The following is a 19,532-nucleotide window of genomic DNA, read 5'->3' on the forward strand; positions in this document are numbered from 1 at the left end:
AAGTCACCCAGTTATTTCTTGGACTCCAAGAGGAGAACCATCTCTCCGCACACTTCCATCTCAGGCTTCCACAGCGCACAATTCCTTGTGCAATCACACGCTCACCACCCTGCCTCAGCAAAAATGTTCCCCAAAACCCAAGCCATTTGTGGGAAAACTGCTCCCGAGATCTCTTACACATTTTGTGACACTCACCTGAGCAAACAGGAATCAACATTTTCACTACTGACCTGTGAAATTTCCTCCGATCACGTAGGGGATGACTCCCCCTGGCCAGATCCTCTCAGCCCTGGATGTGGTTGCCCTGCGCACTCTGGGAGAGGGTTGTGTATCCATCCCTGACTCATCTTTATATTCCTCCTCCTTCGGTCTCCTCACGAGCGTTGTGTTCTGCCTGCCGTCTGCAAGACAGAGTGGCAACACCATTTAAATCCTCTTTAGTTCCATGTGCAGCCCTCAGGTAATACCCTGGAGCTTTAGAAAAAGAAAAACAGAAAAGGCAAGATGTTAAACCAAACCAGAAGCCATAGCCAGATTTGCCAGTGATTTATTTGGGACTTGGCGACAATTAATCTGTGGAAACCTGGCCCGTCTTGTCATGGACTCTCACTATGCACTATGACAAACCTATTCTCCCAGAAAGGTGTAAAGGGCTGTCTTGGGCTACCTGCTCTCTCAAATAGCAGCACTCTCTCAATACAGGAAACATATACAGATTGAACAGGTGATCACTGCTGGAGGAGGGATGTTTAAGGTGGAAAAGTTGATGCATTCTATACCTAGTAAAAATCTCCTTGCTGAACCTCTTCGTTTTAATGAAAAGGAGCAATAATGTAAGAAGAAAAACTGAACTGGTATCTCATTTCTTGCTCTGAAGAGGCAACTCTGCTGACAGTGGCTCCTCGGTGCTGGCAGGCCTTTTTGAAGCTCCAAGAGGAGAGATCTAAAATCCAGCTGCGGTCTTGTGATTCGTATAGAAATCATCAAGACTGGCTACAGCTTTGTTTCTCCAGTCAGGGCCATGGGCTGATGGGTTGTGAAAAAACACCAGCCCCGCTGAGCCCTTCCTCCTGTGATTAGAGGGGCTGCTGTGAGTGTCTTCTCCTATTCATCCCGCCAGCAGAAACACAGGTAAAGCAAACCGCTACTGTCAAGGCTGAAGGGACCAAAACAATTGGAAGGAAATAGAGGCAGTGCAAAGGAATGGAAGGAATGAACTTCAAACCCTTCCTCCTGTTTCATCAGGCCCTGCCCTTCCGGCTAGAGGGCTTGCTCTCAGCTGTAGGACAAGGCTGGAAATTTGCCTTTTGTTCCATTTAACTCTGGAGCCCCTCCCCAGCATGCTGGCTGCACCAGCCACTTCAGAAGTTCTCCCATCCTCAAACCAGCTGCTGGACCCTGCAAGGCAGATGCTCCACTGTTGCAGGGTTCCCACAATTAAATAAGAACTGCCCTTCCCTTGTTTGCATACATCTATCCCACAAAGGTACAGCTGGGGCCTTAGAAGGGCACAGCTGCCCTCTGAAACTCACTCAGGGCTCTCTCAGACTCTTCTGGCTAGCAGAGGCAGCTCAGGTTCATTCTGACAGCAGCACCAGCCAACCTCTAAGGCGAAACAGCGAGGTAGAAGCAACCAACACAGCTTTGCAAGCAGAAGCATCTTTCTCAAGTGCTCTTGCCCACTGCTTCACTACCTTAGGCCTGCCAACTGTTCCGGGGATGTGAGCAGCCCTGACATGGGACTATAGTACTGGGCTCATGAACAGGACATGCCCCCCCACAGACTGACCTGCTGTGTGGTCTCTCTGCTTTAGTGCCTCTGTCTACAAGGGGGAAACACCAATCCCTCCTACACACAGTGGTCACAAATGTCTTGTACAGAGCACGGCAACCCTGTGGGAATACCTGAAATATTGCAGGTTTGGACTGATCCTGTAAGCAATACCCTCCCTACAAGAGTGGGAAAAAAACAACTGCAAAACTCGGCCTGGGTGATCTCCCAGCTTCAGGGGAACAGAAGCTTAAATGAGTTTAGCTGAAACATCCCAACAGCAAGAAGCAGCCAGCTAGCATTACACACTCTGCTTTGGAGACAAATTGTTTTGCTGCCCAGTAACACTTGTGGCCACCTATATGCATTGGGTATGGCTGGGATGGAGTTAATTTTCTTAATAGCAGCCCATATGGTGCTGCTATGGATTTGTGGCTATAATAGCGCTGATAACACACCAATGGCCTGGCTATTGCTGAATGGTGCTTGCACTGTGTCAAGGCTTTCTTTTTCTCACTCTGCTGAGCCCTCTCCACCCAAGTGAGTAGGCGTGGTGTAGGATGCAGCTGGGACAGCTGACTCAAATTAGTCTAAACGATATTTCATACCATCTGACACCATGCTCAGCAATAAAACTGCAGGGTTTTGTATTCCAAGGTAGCCATTGCTCAGAAACTGGCTGAGCATTACTCTGCTTGTGTTAGGGGGTGAGTGAGTGCTTTTACATCACTTGTTCATTTGTTGTTGTTTTGTGTTCTCCCCCCCGGCCCCTTTCCTTCACTTCTTAAACTGTCTTAATCTTAACCAATGAGTTCTCTTGCTTTTGCTCTTCCTGTTCTCTCCCCCATCCAACTGGGGGAGAGGGAATTGAGTGAGCTCAAGTGTGGATGCTTGGGTCAACCCACCACACCATGAAAGGCAAACCCACCCTTGCAGAGAGTCCACCAACACCAACAAATGCACCAATACAGATGCCTGGGAAGGGCTGGTCTCCCAGGCATGGAGTCACATGCCTATACACAGGACAAAGCTTTGTTTTACAGAGGATAAAATAGTAAACAAAAGATACCCAAAGGTCTGGGTGGGGTACCACATTACCCTTTTTAACTGCTTTCTTACTGTCGGTTGAAGTGGCATTCTCGCTTGGCGCAACATACTGTTCTCCAAGGCCTCCTGCAAAAGAAAAAGAGGAGAGACATCTGGTGAGTATACAGTCAGAACTCTGACACAGGAAGGACAACTGCTGTCAGTGAGGCCATTTGTGTGTCTGCTGGCCACAGAAACTGGCTGCTTTACCTGTACAGGGAGCAGGAATTAAAAACCTGATAACACTGGGCTCTTTTCCTGGATATCTTCCTAGACTACAATGGTACCTTTCAACTCATAATCACCCTGTACCTCAGTTTCCCCATATACTGAAAATGCAAAAAGTCTCTTCTAGGGAAGCCTTTCCATTCTGCACATTCCAACTTAGGAAAACCACAGACACCAAAGAGCAGCTATACACAGCACAGAAGCCTGGGCAACAAGCCACTGAAGACACAGAAACAACATGGAAAATCAACCCGGCATCTCTTTGGCAGGAAAGCTCTCCATGTTACTGTAGCAGGAAGAAAAATTCAAAAATCATGCTTAGGGTCAAAGAGCACAACACGAGACAACGAGATGTATAACACAAATAAAATGTGCTTTGGGACTACATCCACTGCCTTAAGCAGTGCCTCTAACACTGTCCTTGTTGTCACCCTCCCTCATTTCCCACCCTAGTATCATGGGTCCCTTGGGAGAAGAAGGGACTGGCCTGATCTCTGCAGAAGTATCAGCAAGAGCAAGCTTCTATAGTCTTGGTGGCAAGGTGAAGTAGGAAGAACATGATCAACCATCAGATGCAGCAAGGGGGATACTGTTACTCATGCAGCACTGCTGCACCCAGTGTAGATGCTTCAAGAGAGATGTCCCACTTTCAAGAGAGCTGGAAATGTTCCATTGCATGTAACAGTCTAGTTTTGCCAGCTGGAAGATACTCTGCTCTGGAGCTGGCTTCTTGCAAAACCTCCTCCACCCCCTCCAAGTAGGCAAGGACACGGGGAAAGGTACATCTCTGACACCTGGGAGGAAGGCTTCAAATTCTATCCCCCCAATATTATATTACAAGAACTAATTAGCATACCAGGAAAGGCATGATTCGAAGAGAGCAATAAAATGAACCAGAGGAAAATAAAATACCCAGACTCTCAGCTGACTATAGGTTAAAGCTTCCTGGTCCAAGAGACACACTAAATCAGGGAATTGTCTCCCAAAGGAAGTGCCATAATTTAACAGAGCTTGACTGGACAAAAGCCACTAGATGTGTGAACAGGAACAAGCCTGATTCAACAAGATGGATTGCTCTGAACTCTATCACTCTTTTCCAGCCCCAATGTCCCATCCTAAGATTTCCCTTTGTTTTCTTTCATACCCAGTCCTTGTCACTTCCTTAAGCCCAAGCTCAACAAAAGTTCCTCTTCTTAGTTAAATTTTACATCCCCAGGACTTTTCACCCTCCCAAAGTACGCTATTCTTCACACAACATCCCATTGCATTTAAAGGAAACCTCAACCAGCCATTCACCACCAGAATTATTAACGTATGTGGGTTTTGCTGAAGCAAAGGATAATTTCGTATTTCTAAACAAATGCAGCTTGCAGTCACAAACAGATTGCTTCTTAATTGAAATTGGGAGGTGAATTATATGGTGAATTAGGAAAAAAGAACAACTCTGCATTGAGTGAATTGTTCCCCTAAAAGGGAACTGCATGGGATTGAATTGCAAATGATGGCACCAAACCCTGCAGCCGGGCCCCTTCTCCTGCACCCAGGCTGCTGACCTCTGCCGTGCAGCAGTGTCATTTGCACAGACTGCTTTTCCAAGCTGTGAACACATTCTTTCCCAGAGATCAGTGCAAGCCTTGGTTTCTTATGCAAAGGAGATGTTTGAATAAACGAGTGTGACTAATGAAATCTAAAACATCTTTGCATATTTTGTCTCATTGTAGCCCATGAAACGGGAAAGCGCTACACAAAAGCCAGATATGGGTGCACAGATACACCAGATATTTTCAAACATTACTAATCGCACTAGGACAGCCAGGGAGCACCCACACCCTTCTCTCCCCCAGGGGTATTTTGAAATCATATTTGAGAATTTTGGAAGACACTCTTCTGATTCTGATTGGGCTTTTAAATATCTCCTATCCTTATGATACCTAAACACATCCATCCCAAAGATTAAAGTGACTTGACAGACATTTAATCCTCTCTCCTTATTCTTCCCAAGAGAAGGATAGTGCATGATAGTGGCAGGACAAAGATAAGTCACTGGCATGTTATCAATAAAGTCAAGAAACGTACCTTGTGTCTGGAAGCAACTGCACATAGACTGCAGGCAATGTGTGGGTCCTGTTGCTCCCTCAACAAGTCCCTGAAGTTGCACCTTTCTGTCAGACTATTCTGTCACATCAGAGAGCAGAGTGGATTCCAGCCATCACTGCTCCAGAGCATGAAATGCCCATGTATGCATTTAAGCCTATTATCACTAGAAACATTGAAAGGGAGAATGCAAATTTTCAGTTTGATGCAATGCCCTGTATAGTAATAAAAAGGCAGACCTGATCTACTACTTACAGTAACCTTTAGTAACATAAGCAAAAGAGGGCTGACTTTTTTTGTTTTTTAATGTATATCCAGCAGTTATCAAGCCCTCTAAAATCACTTTCATCCTCAGTACTTCCTACCTGTTGCTGTGCCAGACCAGCCATCACACTGGTTTGATGGCTATAGATGGCTGGTATAGATCACAAATCTATAGATTTTGTTTGATCATGCCTCTGTGTAGGGAGCTGTACTAAATCCTCAATGTTCTTTTAGCTCCCACACTTATGATTCTCTCCTTCCTAACGATTTGTAGGAATTAACAACCCCAGCTGAGCATTGCTGGACTCCCTTGCTCGATAACTTAGCTCCTGTGCACAGCCTGACAAAGACACAAAAGATTCTCCTCCCAGGCTGGAATATTTCACCTTCAGCCTAGAGTGCACTTGCATGACAATTCATTTTTCTATTCCCCACAGACCAGCACTGCCAAGGGAGCTTGCTTCCAGTAGCTTAAATGCACTGTAAGTCTGAGTTAAATCCACCATGCTTACAATCATGGCTGAAGAACAGGTGCCTAAATTGTTTGTAAAAACTACAGAGGCAGCTTGAGGTGATATGTAAGGGTCCAGTGAAGCAGAAAGCAGCAGGCTGTGGCATTGTCGGAAAGAAAGCAGTTTCTCCCCCTCTTCCAGAAGAGAAAAATGAAAACCCAATTTTGTTTAAAGGAGTCCAAGTTGCTCAGCTGGGACCAAAATAAAAGGCAGCAGATTAAGAGAAAGCGAGCACAAAGTATGCCAAGAGTTGGATAAAACTGTACTATTTGCAGTTTCCTTCTGCGACTAGCACAGGCAAAAAGACATGTAATCCAAACAAAGAGCAGAAGCAGACTCCATACAGTATCCATAATGCCCACAGGAGAGGTTGGGACAAGGAGGACACCTTAGTAATTTGTTTGAACTGTAAATTTGTCTTCTACCAGATGCCAGTTAGGGTTGAGAATATATTTATTGTTGCATGCATTCTGCTTTTTTGTTTGTTTGTTGTAAAATGCAAGTAGACTGAACTACAGAAGACAGGGTGATGAGATCCCTTGCAAAATAAAAATTCCATGCTTCCTTCCACTTGATCAAAAAGCATGAAGGCCTTGTTGTTTAACAAAGGTGAGGAAAGCCAGGCAAAGCAGCTAAGCAGTCTGCTAATTAGGACACAAGCTGTGGGCCTGAAAATACACTCCACCGTCCTATTGAGGGTGCACACTGTATAATACCCCCATAACACTGCAAAACTGCTTGAGAGGCTGCTGTAACAACACCTGTATTCAAGTTTTTATCTGAAAAGTTTTATCTGAAAACTAGTTCAGAGTCCGTTCAGTTACCCACTAAGCAAAATTACTAGAACCTTAATTTTCAGACTACGTTTATCTAGAATTTTAGTTTAAAACCCAATGATAGTCAAGAAGAATTGTAGGTGTCTGAAAACTTGCAGATTGAGAACACAAAATGTTCCTACATGGGCAGCTGGATGAGATGAAGCTCCAACATCTCCCTTTTTTCCAAGATGAAAGAACAGATAATGTCCAGATCAAGCCCTCTCACCTTCAATGCAGTTCCACCCCAGGATAATTTTTTCTCTCCAGACCTCTCTCAACCATGTTCACTGGATATCCTCTTCTTTCTCTGGCTGCTTTTCATACAGGGGAAGGGCTACATAGCTGAACTTGGGCAGTAGATTCAACCACTACGCTTGTCACCTCCATCAAGGACAAAGGACTCTCCAGTGAGCCCTGGTGACTTTGCCAGTCTCTCCTGCTTTTGTAATTCAGCAAAGAACTTGACTGTACAGATAATTATCTGGTCTCACGTGAACTGAACCTCAGCAAGACTTTTTAATATGTCTTATGGTGGAGGAAAAGCCATTTCAGAGCTCAGGCAAAATCAAGGAAAAATGCATCATAAATTCAAAAAAAGATTTACAATTTAATCTCCCCTCCTCATGCCTTAAAACTCTTCGCTTTAATAGTTTTATTCAACACGTGTGTTAGTCACACACCATAGCTTAGAGTTTGGATTTCAAACAGAGGCTACAATGAAGCATCAAAATATAAAATGAGAAGTATAGGTAACATTAAGCACCCATCTCTTTTCAGAGTTTTAGTTCTGGTAAACTCTGTCATATTATGACCATCAGGGAAGCTTCTAAAAGCATAGGGTAAGACAAATGATGTTACATGCTGCTTTTTAATTTCCTCATTAACCAGTGGTCAACAACTTTTTAGTGGTCATAGAATCATAGAATCATAGAATATCCTGAGTTGGAAGGGACCCTTAAGGATCATCAAGTCCAACTCTTGACACCGCACAGGTCTACCCAAGTTCAGACCATGTGACTAAGTGCACAGTCCAGTCTCTTCTTAAATTCAGTCAGGCTCGGTGCAGTGACCACTTCCCTGGGGAGCCTGTTCCAGTGTGCAACCACCCTCTCTGTGAAGAACCCCCTCCTGATGTCCAGCCTAAACTTCCCCTGCCTCAGCTTAACTCCGTTCCCACGGGTCCTGTCGCTGGTGTTAATGGAGAAAAGGTCTCCTGCCTCTCGACACCCCCTTACGAGGAAGTTGTAGACTGCGATGAGGTCTCCCCTCAGCCTCCTCTTCTCCAGGCTGAACAGGCCCAGTGCCCTCAGCTGTTCCTCGTACGTCTTCCCCAAAAAGTCAACAACTTTTTGTGTCAACAACACAAAACCCTTTATTGCACTGGATTTTCTAACCACAGAGAAAGTGATGATTTTATTAAAACAAGCTCTGTTGGGAAAATGCATTCAGAATGTAGAACAGATGTTTCCCAGAACTGGTAGAGTCTATAGAAAAACCTTTTCATAAACCCCAGGGCCCTGGAGATCTAAGCAAATGATTTGAGATAGATCCTTTACCATTTCCTGTCAGTGGAATAGCTGACGTTCCCTCAATTTACTTAAGAAAAAATAAAGTAAAGAGGAAAAGATTTCCGAACTCCAAATTCCCTTCAGGAATCTGTTTTTCTTATTCAGAGTAAGCTGACTAGCTGCAGTAACTCAGGAGAGTCCCGAGGTTCAGAGGTTTGACAAGCAGGTGTGTCATGTCCACGTCAGCTCTGCAAATGCTCGTGCAGGAACAAGACACCAGCCTGCCAGAAAAGTTCACAAGAAGGGAAAGGTGATCACAGATAAGTAAATGCAGAAAACATGAGCTGTAAAGCACTTAATGTGTCCTTCTGCTGGCCATCCTCTGCAGGCAGAGCAGAAGCACCGGCAGCATCACTCCCCAACACCCTGTGTTTTCCCTGGGCACTTCTGGGTTTTCTGGAAGTGGCTGCATCACTTTTACACTGTGACGCATCTTCTATTTTTAAAGAAGGTGTTGCAAGGAGTGGAAGAATCTGAACTGACCTCTTCACCAGTCCTTCAACGGAGAGTCAGTGCTGAAAGGAGCAATACTCTCTGGAGACTGGGAAGGACTGAGAAGAATGGAAGAGGGCCTTTTCCTGCAGGCTATTACCAACCACCTCTTTCCCTTGGGGTAAAAAAGGGACAGACAGATGGGAGAGAAAAGAAAGCAAGCAAGCTACAGCCTGTTTCTTCCAGTGAGAGTCCTGCAAGGTTTTTTAACTCAAAAAACTCAGCCAAGTGAAAATGAAAGGCCAAAATGAGGACACAACTACTTCTACCACATGCATGTCTCTGCTGCACAACCAGGTTTGCAAACCCAGCATGCAATCTCTCCCCTTCAACACATCAAAGCAGCAACATGTAGCACCAACTATGCTCTGTTGCATTAGATTTCCTGTGAATCCAAACAATCAAGTTCTGTTTCTAACAGGTGCCTGCTTCTCCATGACAACCTTCTTGATTCACAATAATACTCCTCTTACCTGTCTCTCCTTTGAAAGTACAGGAAAACAGAAGCGAACCCCCAGGTGTTAAGGAAATGGTAAGAGCTGGCTGGGGTTCATCCAATGCTGTTCTGGTGGGCAGTACAAAACCTCCTGGCCCCCTCCTGTTAACATCCCTTTCCCTCTGACCTGCATAATCTAATTGCTTCAGCCTTTCTGTGCTCTCTTGCAGCATCCCCCTGCTCCATTCCAGCTGTGGGCTCCCAGGCACAGCCAGCCAGCTCTCCTCCCACTGAGCCCTTCTAATCCTTTTGTTTTCCCCTTACCTTGTTTATACTGGATAACAATTAACTCTAAATGAAAACATTACACTGGAAGCTGAATTTTGTTTAAAAGCAATTAAAACTCCTTCCACGGAGAACGTGTGGTGCAAGCACAGGGTACTTTCTTCCAGACTGCCTTCTGCCTGGATATTCAAACACTCCCAGTCCTGTAGCTTCTCAGAGAGTTTTTGATGCCTTCTGCTCCCTGATGGGGTCTGTGCCATAGCTAACAGACGGATGAGGACCCTAAGCAGATACAGCAGTAGAGACACTCCATTTGCTTGGTTACCTACCAGCTCAAGCAGAGCTTGTTTAAAGGACACCCCTGACTGGGTGGGAAACTGAGGAATGAGCCAGCACAGAGGCCATAGGGCAAGTGGGGCCTGGCTCGGGGCTCAAAAGGCTTTGGGAGTTTTAGGTTGGATGTTAAGAAGAACTTCTTTACCGAAAGGGTTGCTAGACATTGGAACGGGCTGCCCAGGGAAGTAGTGGAGTCACCACCCCTGGAGATCTTTAAAAGATGTTTAGATGTAGAGCTTAGGGATATGGTTTAGTGGGGACTGTTAGTGTTAGGTCAGAGGTTGGACTCGATGATCTTGAGGTCTCTTCCAACCTAGAAATCCTGTGATTCTGTGGGAGCACAGATGTGGCTGCCGTTGGGTAGCCTCAGGTCAATTCCAGCCCCACACCCAGCAGACCCCTGCCTGCACCCCAGCTGTGAGCCGTAGAACCAGGAGCTGCTCAGCCAGGGCACCAGCCTCCCCAGTGGGCACCCAGGGAAGCTCTGCAGGCCAGGGGGAGCGAGACCATGACAGGCAGCAAGTGGAGCAGGAGCTACACCTGAGCCAGCAACTCCAGGTGGCATGCAGATAAAGGAGCCCAAAGAAGGCCTGAACCTGAGAAAGAGCTTCTCTGAGCATGGGGCTAACCATTTGGGCATGGATTTCTGTTGCTGCTGTTGCAAGGCCAGGAGCTGGTACCTCAGCAGGTCACAGACCAAAAGCAGCACTGCCTCAGGAGCACAAGACCTACATTTTCACAGTGGACCTATGCACGACGCCACTCTGCTCCAGGTGCCATCTCTCAGCTCCTTGGTGAAACAGATGTCTGAACCGTTTGCAGTCATTAAAAAAACAGCAGGGGAGTTGGGGTGTAAGTGGCAAAGTGAACTTTCTTCACCACAGCACACTGCCGCACTGAGAGCTGCTGGCAGAGAAGTTACCCAACCTGGCCCAGGGACAGCTGCACTTCAGTGCAAGAATCAAATTGGTAGAAAAGCAACTCTCAGACCTCTACATCTCTGCCACAAACCGACTCGAGGATTCAGCAACTCCATCAGTTTCAAGAACAGCAGTGAATCCCCCCAACAGACACAGCTTTCTAAATCTCACACTATCTTCTCTGCAGAACAGCTCTAGGAAGTGAAACAGCAGGATAAGCTGAATATTTCCTTTTGCCTGTGATCTTTGCCCCAGAGAAACTTGTTACCCATTCCCCAGGGCTGTTCAAGTCACCATCTGGCCTCAGAACTGCAGCGGCAAACACAGCACAGCATTTCAGCCTAAAACTAATTTGCTTTCTTTCCCCACTTGACAGCTGAATAAATACTTTGTCCTTGCCATTTGAAAAGGGGAGCTGCAGTGAAGGTTTTTTTTTTTTTTGTCCACTGTAGCTACAAACGCCAGCCTTCTTTCCAAATTAGGCCTGAACAACCAGCTTGAGGCAAACACATTTATTCCACAAACCTAACTCCTTTCTGTTCACAATCAACCATGAGCAGTTTACAACTTTTTCTAATTTATTTGTTATTTTCTATTATTCATCAAGTCATTTTGGCTGCTGATTGTTTCTTGGACCTGCCAGCTATTTCACTGAATGGGGTAAGCAACTTTTATTTTGTGGGCACAGCAACATCCCTGCTTTAAAGGAAAGAGCCTGAAGTTCAGAGCATCCAAGCTAGCCTCCCAGAGTTACCATCCTGCAATGGCTCCTCTCATAGCTTCTTAGATCTTAGTCTTTCACTGACCATTCCTATCTCCAAATTCAATTGCTAGGCCACTCATAGAAATGACAAAGAAGCATACACAGTTGAGGCAAATTCAATTTTTAATTTGAGCAAGTGTTCAAGGAAATTAGGCACTTGCCCAGCTCTGAAACAAATGCATGAGTTAGGCAATTCCACAGTTATTGGCTAAGCGCTGTCGAATTTTACAATTAGGGTAATGGATTTAACTTCCAATGTAATTTCCATATGGATAAACCAATCTCCTCAAGTACATTTGCCCATGTGTTCCCAGCATCACAGTTAATTAATATAAATCTATTTAATAACCTCCACTTAAACACAAAAGACTATTCAGACTCTTCTGGCACCAGTAAAAGGAACAGTCTCCCAGTGTGTTACACCAGCTGTAGACAAGACCTAAAGAAAATTTAATTAAGAGCGATCAAGAGCAAGACAGTTGCAAACAGCAATCAGATGTTATAAATGCTCTACATGGTGACTACCCCAGCTCCTTAAAAGATTAATAATGCCATCTTGCACCAACTTCCAGGTACCCGAGACCTCGCCAAAACAGAACCTGGGGGATGGACAAAGCTGTGGGGCTGGGAGCCAAAGACAGGCAAAGCCAAGCAGGTAGCAACAGGGATTTGGCACTGCCTGTGCAGTGACAGTGTGTGACAGCTACTGCTCTGATCTGCAGCTATGCCCAAATCGGGTGATGGCACCACAGTGAACACAGAGCTATAGAAACAGGCTGCTTGGAAGCAGCTTGGACTACAGCATCAATGTATACAGTTTTTGCAGTTGCATTTGGGTGCTTAAAGTAAGTTAACTGCTCACTAACAAAATCTAAACTTACTGATTTCTGATATTCAGCATTTGACCAGAGTGATATTGAGTTGTCATCTTCCTGGTTTATTTCTGAAAGAAGCATATGAATTAGATTCATAGGGTAAATACTACCAAAGTTACCACTAAGAGTGGATAAGTAATATATCTGGGAAAAGAAATAGCTGGGGAATTTTGTTACAATGCCATTTGTTAACAGCATTTTAATTTGAGCAAAATTTCAGAGCTCAAAATCATTTAAAAAAAAAAAGAAAGAAAAACCTATGAAAAGCTGAGTGTTGAGTGCAAAACAAAATTGAAACTAATTATTTTGACAGGTGGGAGAAATTCAGAAAACTTGATTTCAGGGTACAATGTATTTCCAAAACAAACTTTGTCGTGTATGTGACCAGTTGCCATCAGGAACCTAGACAAGAGGGAAAACAAAAACAAAACAAAACAAAATCTTACTCCAAGGGGGACACAGAGCAAGTAGCAGGGCTGTGTTGTTCAGGTTCTGCTCTGGAAAGGGCCAAATGGTATGCTGACTTACTGCTTGGGACCTTCTTTAGTCTGTCCTACAGGACATTTATCACATTTATCACAAGCGAAGGGGGAAGAGGAGATAGACTTTTATTTCTCTTGTCGTGAGTGAAGCATTTCTCTGTTTGTCATAAACTGAGTTTGGAATACCACAGCCCACTGCATGAAGGAACACCACAACGCCTGTCCTAAGCGGTTCTGAAGTAAAGTGTCATCCTGGAAATTCCCTAGTTCAAAGAAAATCAGATCCCACGTACCTTTTAGCGCAACAGGTGGAATACCTCTTGTTACTACATATACACATCACAAGCAGCATCTCACTGCCCAGGGAGTCATCGGCAGTCTTCCATTAACATCTGATGTTGACTCAAACATTATTTAGTACTTAAGGACCACTCTCTTACCCCATCATACTTCAAGGACACATAGGGACTGTACAAACCACAGCCTCAAAGTGGTACCACCAACAAACAAACAAAAAAAAAACAACACACGCACTTGTGAAGCAAGGGTAAGGGAACACTAAGACAGCATTTACCAGCATGTGAAAGCTCACCACAGGTATCCCTTAAGGAGAGCTTCTTAGGAGGCAGCTAAGGAGAAGAATTAACTCTCTTTGGTAAATAGAAGAAGGAAGAACCTGTATTAACCTGTAATGGAAGACCAAATGCACAGGACCCTGTCTGAGCAGGGGGCAAAGTGAAACTGCCCCATGAGGAAGGAGAATACTGTATTCAGGGCAAGGGGCTACAGAGGACTGAAGTAAGACAGGGAATCTCTAGAGCAGGAAAGCTGAATGTGCAACACACAGGAGCTCACAGAGCAAGGAAGTCAGAAGAATCACTTGAACATACAAGGGCAAAGCAAAGAAATGAGCTGCTGCTCTGCACCTCCCTTGTGCTCCCACATTAAACCACTAATGGAATTCTTCCTTACTGGAAGCAAACAGTGCAGAAAGGATAAAACAGCACAGACAAAAGCACAAAGCTGGCCTGTGGTGTGCTTTTGGAAGTATCAGCTGCAAGGCCTTCCAGAGCAGAATCTGTTCCTGTGAACTGAGCCGCAGCTCACTGGACGGCCAAGAACATATCACCAGCGCTCTAGACCTGAAGCTTGTGGGATCACCCCACAGACACTGCCTGCCTGACAGACAAATCCCACAGGTACGAGACTGGCAGACTATGTTCCTATGACTAGCAAAAGGGCATCCCCCAGCAATTAGAAAGAAAAATCTCCCTCAACATGTTCCCAAAAGGACTACAAGATGGCACTCAAGAAACAAAGAAAAAGAGACGCATTTGGAGTGAAAGTATCAACCCTAAAGATTAGTATTTGTTATCAGTACAGCCTTACACACAGGAGGAATTAGAAGGTTCATCAGCTACAGCCAAGGGTCACGAGGCTATCACGTTTATGCTGGAGAAAATCTGGTAGGTTTCAGAAGGCTGCAACAGGCTTGTAAGATTCTGGGATCACAGAAAATAAAAACAAAAACAAAACAAACAAACAAACAAAAAAAAAAAAGCACAGTATCTGCTTTTCTGCAAAGAAAAGTTGACTGGCTTACTGCACAAAAAAATGAGCACTCAGCCCTAGAGGATTTATCCAATTCTTCCAAAGCAGAACTCTTGCCCTGCCTTTGTAAAACTACATAACTATGGAAAATTCATTTCATGGTTGCCTTCTCTGGTAAAACCCCTGACTGAATGGACTCAGAAAGGTGAACGTTGGGGCTAGTCATGGAAAAATCATTTGGCACAGCTAAACAAACTTTATCATCAGGCCAAGCATCAGGCATGTGCCACCTACTTTTCCACAGAATGGGCTGAGACTCCTCTTCCTTTTCAGAGACTGCATGGACTGCAAAGAGATATCCCTAGCATGCATATCACATTGCGGAAAACTGAAAGGAAGTATAGACACAGATGAACTGAGCCCTCAGACAGCTCTCCCAAAATAAAGATGTTCCTCTACCCATATAAGAGGAAGCAGCCTTCACCAAAGATTTCCCAGTGGAAGAGCTCTCAGATGTGAGTTATACCACATGTATAGTATTTGTGTTGCTCCTGGCCAGTCATGGTAAACACAGCTCAGATCTTCCCTGGAATATCAGTCAATCACATCTCACAATACCTTCAGCTCCTAAACTAAGCAATCTCTCCCAACGTGAAGCAGTGGAAGTCCTGCTTGTGACTGCTTTGAACACCTCAAGCATGCCACTGGTGAAGAAGTCTTATTCTCCAGTCTGAGGCTAAACAATATAGCTCTTAGAAGGAGAGCTGCACTGTAGTAAAAGGTCCTGCAAACGATCCAAATTTATGTGGGAATTAATGCCTTGTCTCAGTAATGTAACCAGAGAGAAGTGAAATATGTTTCAGCGGCTGCCAACCCACCACACTTTGAAAGGAAAGCTGCTATGCAACTAGAAAAGCACTGCAGTCATCCCCCCTGCAGCATGCAAACCTTCTAGGTATGCACTTCCACAGCACCGCACAGTCCTGTGTTCCCTTCCAGATTTCTTCAGGGTTTGCCTCCATACCCCAAAGCAGTTTATGCACAGTACTTGCCATGAGCAAGTCCTGAAACAGAAAAAGTCCTGTGAAACAGGGTGAAACAAGGTGACCACAGACATCCCAAAACACACACAAAAAAAGAAAAGCAGTCTGCTGTAGATGTGGGCCTTGTGCAGAGCTGGTAAAAGTATCTACTGTGCTGCTTCACAACATGCTCAAGAACAGCAAAGCTGTGCAAAAAAAAGTGTGCCAACAAACCAGCTCCCTGCTATTATTAATAGAAAGTTTAATTCAGAACTCCTCTTTGCTTAATTCACCAGAGAATAACTTGCTTGCACTGTGCTCATGAATTTGATACCAGAGCCTCCAGCCATTCGTGGCAGCCCCTGTCACAACACGAGTTATTAAATACCTTACATGGTTCAAAGGCAGTTCCCACTGTTATTTCAGTAAAATCCCTGAGATCATACATACCCCCGTTCTGACCACACTGTTATCTGAAGTATTACCTATTCTATCCCATGAAGATGCTCTATAAATCCTTCCTGAAACTGATCTGTGCAAGTGCGAAAGCTTCATCAAGGCCTTCAAGCCATGAGCCTAAAAATCTCTCAGTATCAGAGGCCAAGAAAACCTAGTTTGAGTGTTCTTGAAAAGCATTCTTGGCTGCAGCAGGATGTAGTCACTGCCTCAGCAGCAAGTCTAACACAGCGTGGTAGCACTGAGGGCAGCCAGACTCCCATGTCTTCTGATTTGCCAAAGTAGAACAAACACGAGACAGACTTGCCCCTTCTCACCCACAGGGGTGCCTTTCAGGACTTGAAGTTGCCTCAGTGATACAGAAATCAGGAGAAAGAGATAATATACCAGTAAATTCCACTTAATCCCTAAACTGCCTGAAAAGACTTAAATTAGGCCGTTAAGATTAAATAGGCACATCATTCCCAAGGCACAGCAAGAAAAGAAAAGGCCTTCTTCCTCTGTGACTAATGCTTCAGCAAATAAAGCAATACAGCAAAGATGATCACTTTGCACCTGAGGACTTGATCTGAGCGACTGTGCATTTTCACAGCCTGCCAGTGGACTTTCTTGTTTCCCCACCTTTCAAAGCCATCAGTGGGTTTCAGCAGCACAGGAATCCTCAAACCTTAGACTCAAATTTCTTCTGAACGATTGATATTGTAAAGCAAGTCTTTTCAATAAACTTAAAAATCTATAAGACTTTTCAAAACCATAAGCTGTTGGATATTTTTTCATCAAAATTATAAGGAGTTGGTGAAGGACATGCTGAGAATAGCACCCACTGGCAGATCTCCAGACACTTTATTTGTTTCATTATGTTTTGAACCATTACTGTATCTCTGCTGGACTAAATCCTAAGGGTATCCACTTCAACACTATCCCATGAGAACAACTGATTTTCATAGCGAACACGACATGCAGACTTCATCCCACAGAGGCAGGAAGGCAGCTATCAAACATTCTAAATGCAAAATAACACTTTCCCTTTACCAAAATCCCTTTTCCTTTTTCACCCCTTTAGCTGCAAACCATTTTAGGGAGAAGGGAGAAATTTCCTGTTTGGCATATTTTTATATGGCATTACATGTTGTAGTAACAGGAGGGTACGGAGGACACAATTTGGCCTACAGAATCTCTACTAGCATAAAAAGCAACAAACAAAAAGAACACATGCAATTCTATGACCTTAGGACCTAGGTTCAAAGGAGAGCAGCTAATAGAGGGAGGAAAGAAACTACACTGGATATTTAGAATTGGGAATAAATCTTCAGGAAAATCCTGAAAGGGTCTAGATGAGAAAGGAACTAGTTGGTAGTTATGAGCTATCTTGTAAGAGTATGTCTTGTGGCATTCACTCAGAGTTCATCTGCACCATTTGCAAAAACTCTCTATTAACTCACAGCTCAGAGTTTTAACTGAGCGGACGGAGATCAGCACACATACTCCACAAAACCTGCTTGGATTAAATGGGCTACAATTAGCTATAGACTGTCATCGTGCCTGTCTTTCCCTCTACAGAGCCTGAAGAAAACCCCACTGCTACAGAAGTATCTGAGAATGATGCTTTGCATGCAAGATGCTATTGATACTGCCTTCTGCAGTATTCAGTTGCCTCACTTGTGCTCTCCCTAACAAATGCTTGAAAAGGAAGCTCCTTTGGAACAAATATGGTTTAGTGGAGGACTTGTTAGCTTTAGGTCAGAGGTTAGACTTGACAATCTCGGGGGTCTCTTCCAAACTAGATGATTCTGTGATTCTGTGAAAGGAGACTCCCCGTGTGAATAAAGGACTTTCATGTCATAGTCTTGACATGTACTTTAAATACATAAAACAAGAGGTGCAATTTCCTGTGTAATGCCAATTCCCTGCATGACCACTCACACAAAAAAATCGAGGCACACTGGACAGAGACATCCAGACAAGGCCATCATTACTGGAGCTCTGAAGCAAGGTACCAAGCTGGGTACCAAAGCAAAAGCTACCCCTAACTGTAAGCCACATGTGACCATTCTTCAAGGGGACCTCCAGAGAGTTCTCAGCCAATGTCCCTCAAGGGAAAGGAATTGCGATCCTGCTCTGTAACTCCACCAGGAGGACAATGTTACTTGGTCCCAGACACAGGCAATGAAACACTAGCTCTAATGTTTACTGAGAAAATGCTCAGGGACAGTGAACTTCAAAGCATCCCATTCTCACACATGCCAAAACAAGGGCAAAGATGCTTCAGCAAAATAAAAAGCATCCCATTCTCAAGTAGGTTTACAAGCTTTAAGGGTCTAAATTTCTGCAAGGAGGAAATTAATGCAGGAACCAAGGTTTGAGCACCTCCATGCTGAAATTAAGCTCAGCACAGAGCTCTGCAGCAGAAGCCAGGCTGTCCTCAGACCAGATTCTCTGCCTCTTTCTCAAAGACCTAGAGAAGTGCACTAGCTATCTTTCTAGACAGGATACTAGAAGGCGGCAAAGGGGAACTGGAATGGGAAACCTTTCCACATCTGGAAGTTTCATCCCTTATGAGCCAACACACAGCCTTTACAAAAATAGATCATCTGCAGGTAGATCTAGGTTAACTGGAGAAGGCTGTCCCTCATCACTCATCAGGGCATGCAAACTGCATTCTTCCTCTGGAGCCTGCAACAAGCTCATAGAGTGTATGCCTACAAACAGCCCAAGAGTGTTAAGTAGCACTTTTTTCACCCCTCCTCCCACTCCTCTCAGCTAAACAACATTTTCTGGGGACAAGGAAACAACACAGGGAAAGAAGAATGCCTGGCCTAATAGCTTGTTCAGAACTGCAGCTCCCAGATACGAAGAGCCTGTGTGTCTGTACATACGTATTAAGTACTTCCTCCACTATACAACTAATCCGATTAGCAGCTTTAGGAAATTCTGAAATGTTATAATTCAAGGGGTCCCACTCATAAAAGGTCTTAGACTGTTTCTGTACAGAGGTTGCATTCTTCCCACTGGAAATAAAAGAGCAGAGAGCAAGACTTTCTCCCAGGGAAGAATGGGTCCCAATCCCCACCATGCTTATGTAGACCACCCTCTTACAATTCACAAGAGTGTCAAGTAAGTCCCACAGGAGAAGAATCAACCCTTCCTGCCCCTGTTGAGAGCCCCCTTGCAGGGCAGGTGAATACAGAAAACCCTCTATGTGTACTCTGCAGAAAGCTAAGCTCACTGTGACAGTCACAGGGGCTGGCCATTTGTCAGCTCGCACTTCCAAGGGTTGAAAGCTAGCACGATGAATGAAACCTGCTGGAGATGAGGACAGGGCCAAATGAGCACTACAACACAATACCCCTATGCAGTGCATCTCATGATGCACCAACTTTGCCTCAGGCAATAACGGGTGCTGGGAATACACTAGCCTAACTACACAACAGGAGACACGGTTGTTGGAGACCAGTGGGTTATAAAATTCAGTTAAGTTGCTAGTTTGTCCAGCATAAGTGCTGAGCACAAAAAATGTGTGTGATTTGACAACTAAAAAAAACCACCACAGCAAACTGACACATTCAAACACCA

General features: G+C 44.6%; 1 protein-coding gene across 6 annotated transcripts in view; it reads right to left on the minus strand.

The window, feature by feature from the left end:
• TLL2 (tolloid like 2) overlaps window positions 1-19,532 on the minus strand; it is an 82,990-nt gene that overhangs the window by 33,946 nt on the left and 29,512 nt on the right. For 4 of the 6 annotated variants that reach the window (XM_068687995.1, XM_068687996.1, XM_068687993.1 and 1 more), the window contains 2 exons: window positions 2,870-2,944; window positions 231-401 (listed from right to left, as the gene is read on the minus strand). In XM_068687995.1, the coding sequence (XP_068544096.1) occupies window positions 231-401; window positions 2,870-2,944 (246 nt within the window). The remainder of the gene's footprint in view (window positions 1-230; window positions 402-2,869; window positions 2,945-19,532) is intronic. The other 2 variants (XM_068687997.1, XM_068687994.1) reach the window with 1 other exon arrangement.

The sequence above is a fragment of the Anas acuta genome, chromosome 7 (assembly GCF_963932015.1).
Source record: "Anas acuta chromosome 7, bAnaAcu1.1, whole genome shotgun sequence".
NCBI classification, from domain to species: domain Eukaryota; kingdom Metazoa; phylum Chordata; class Aves; order Anseriformes; family Anatidae; genus Anas; species Anas acuta.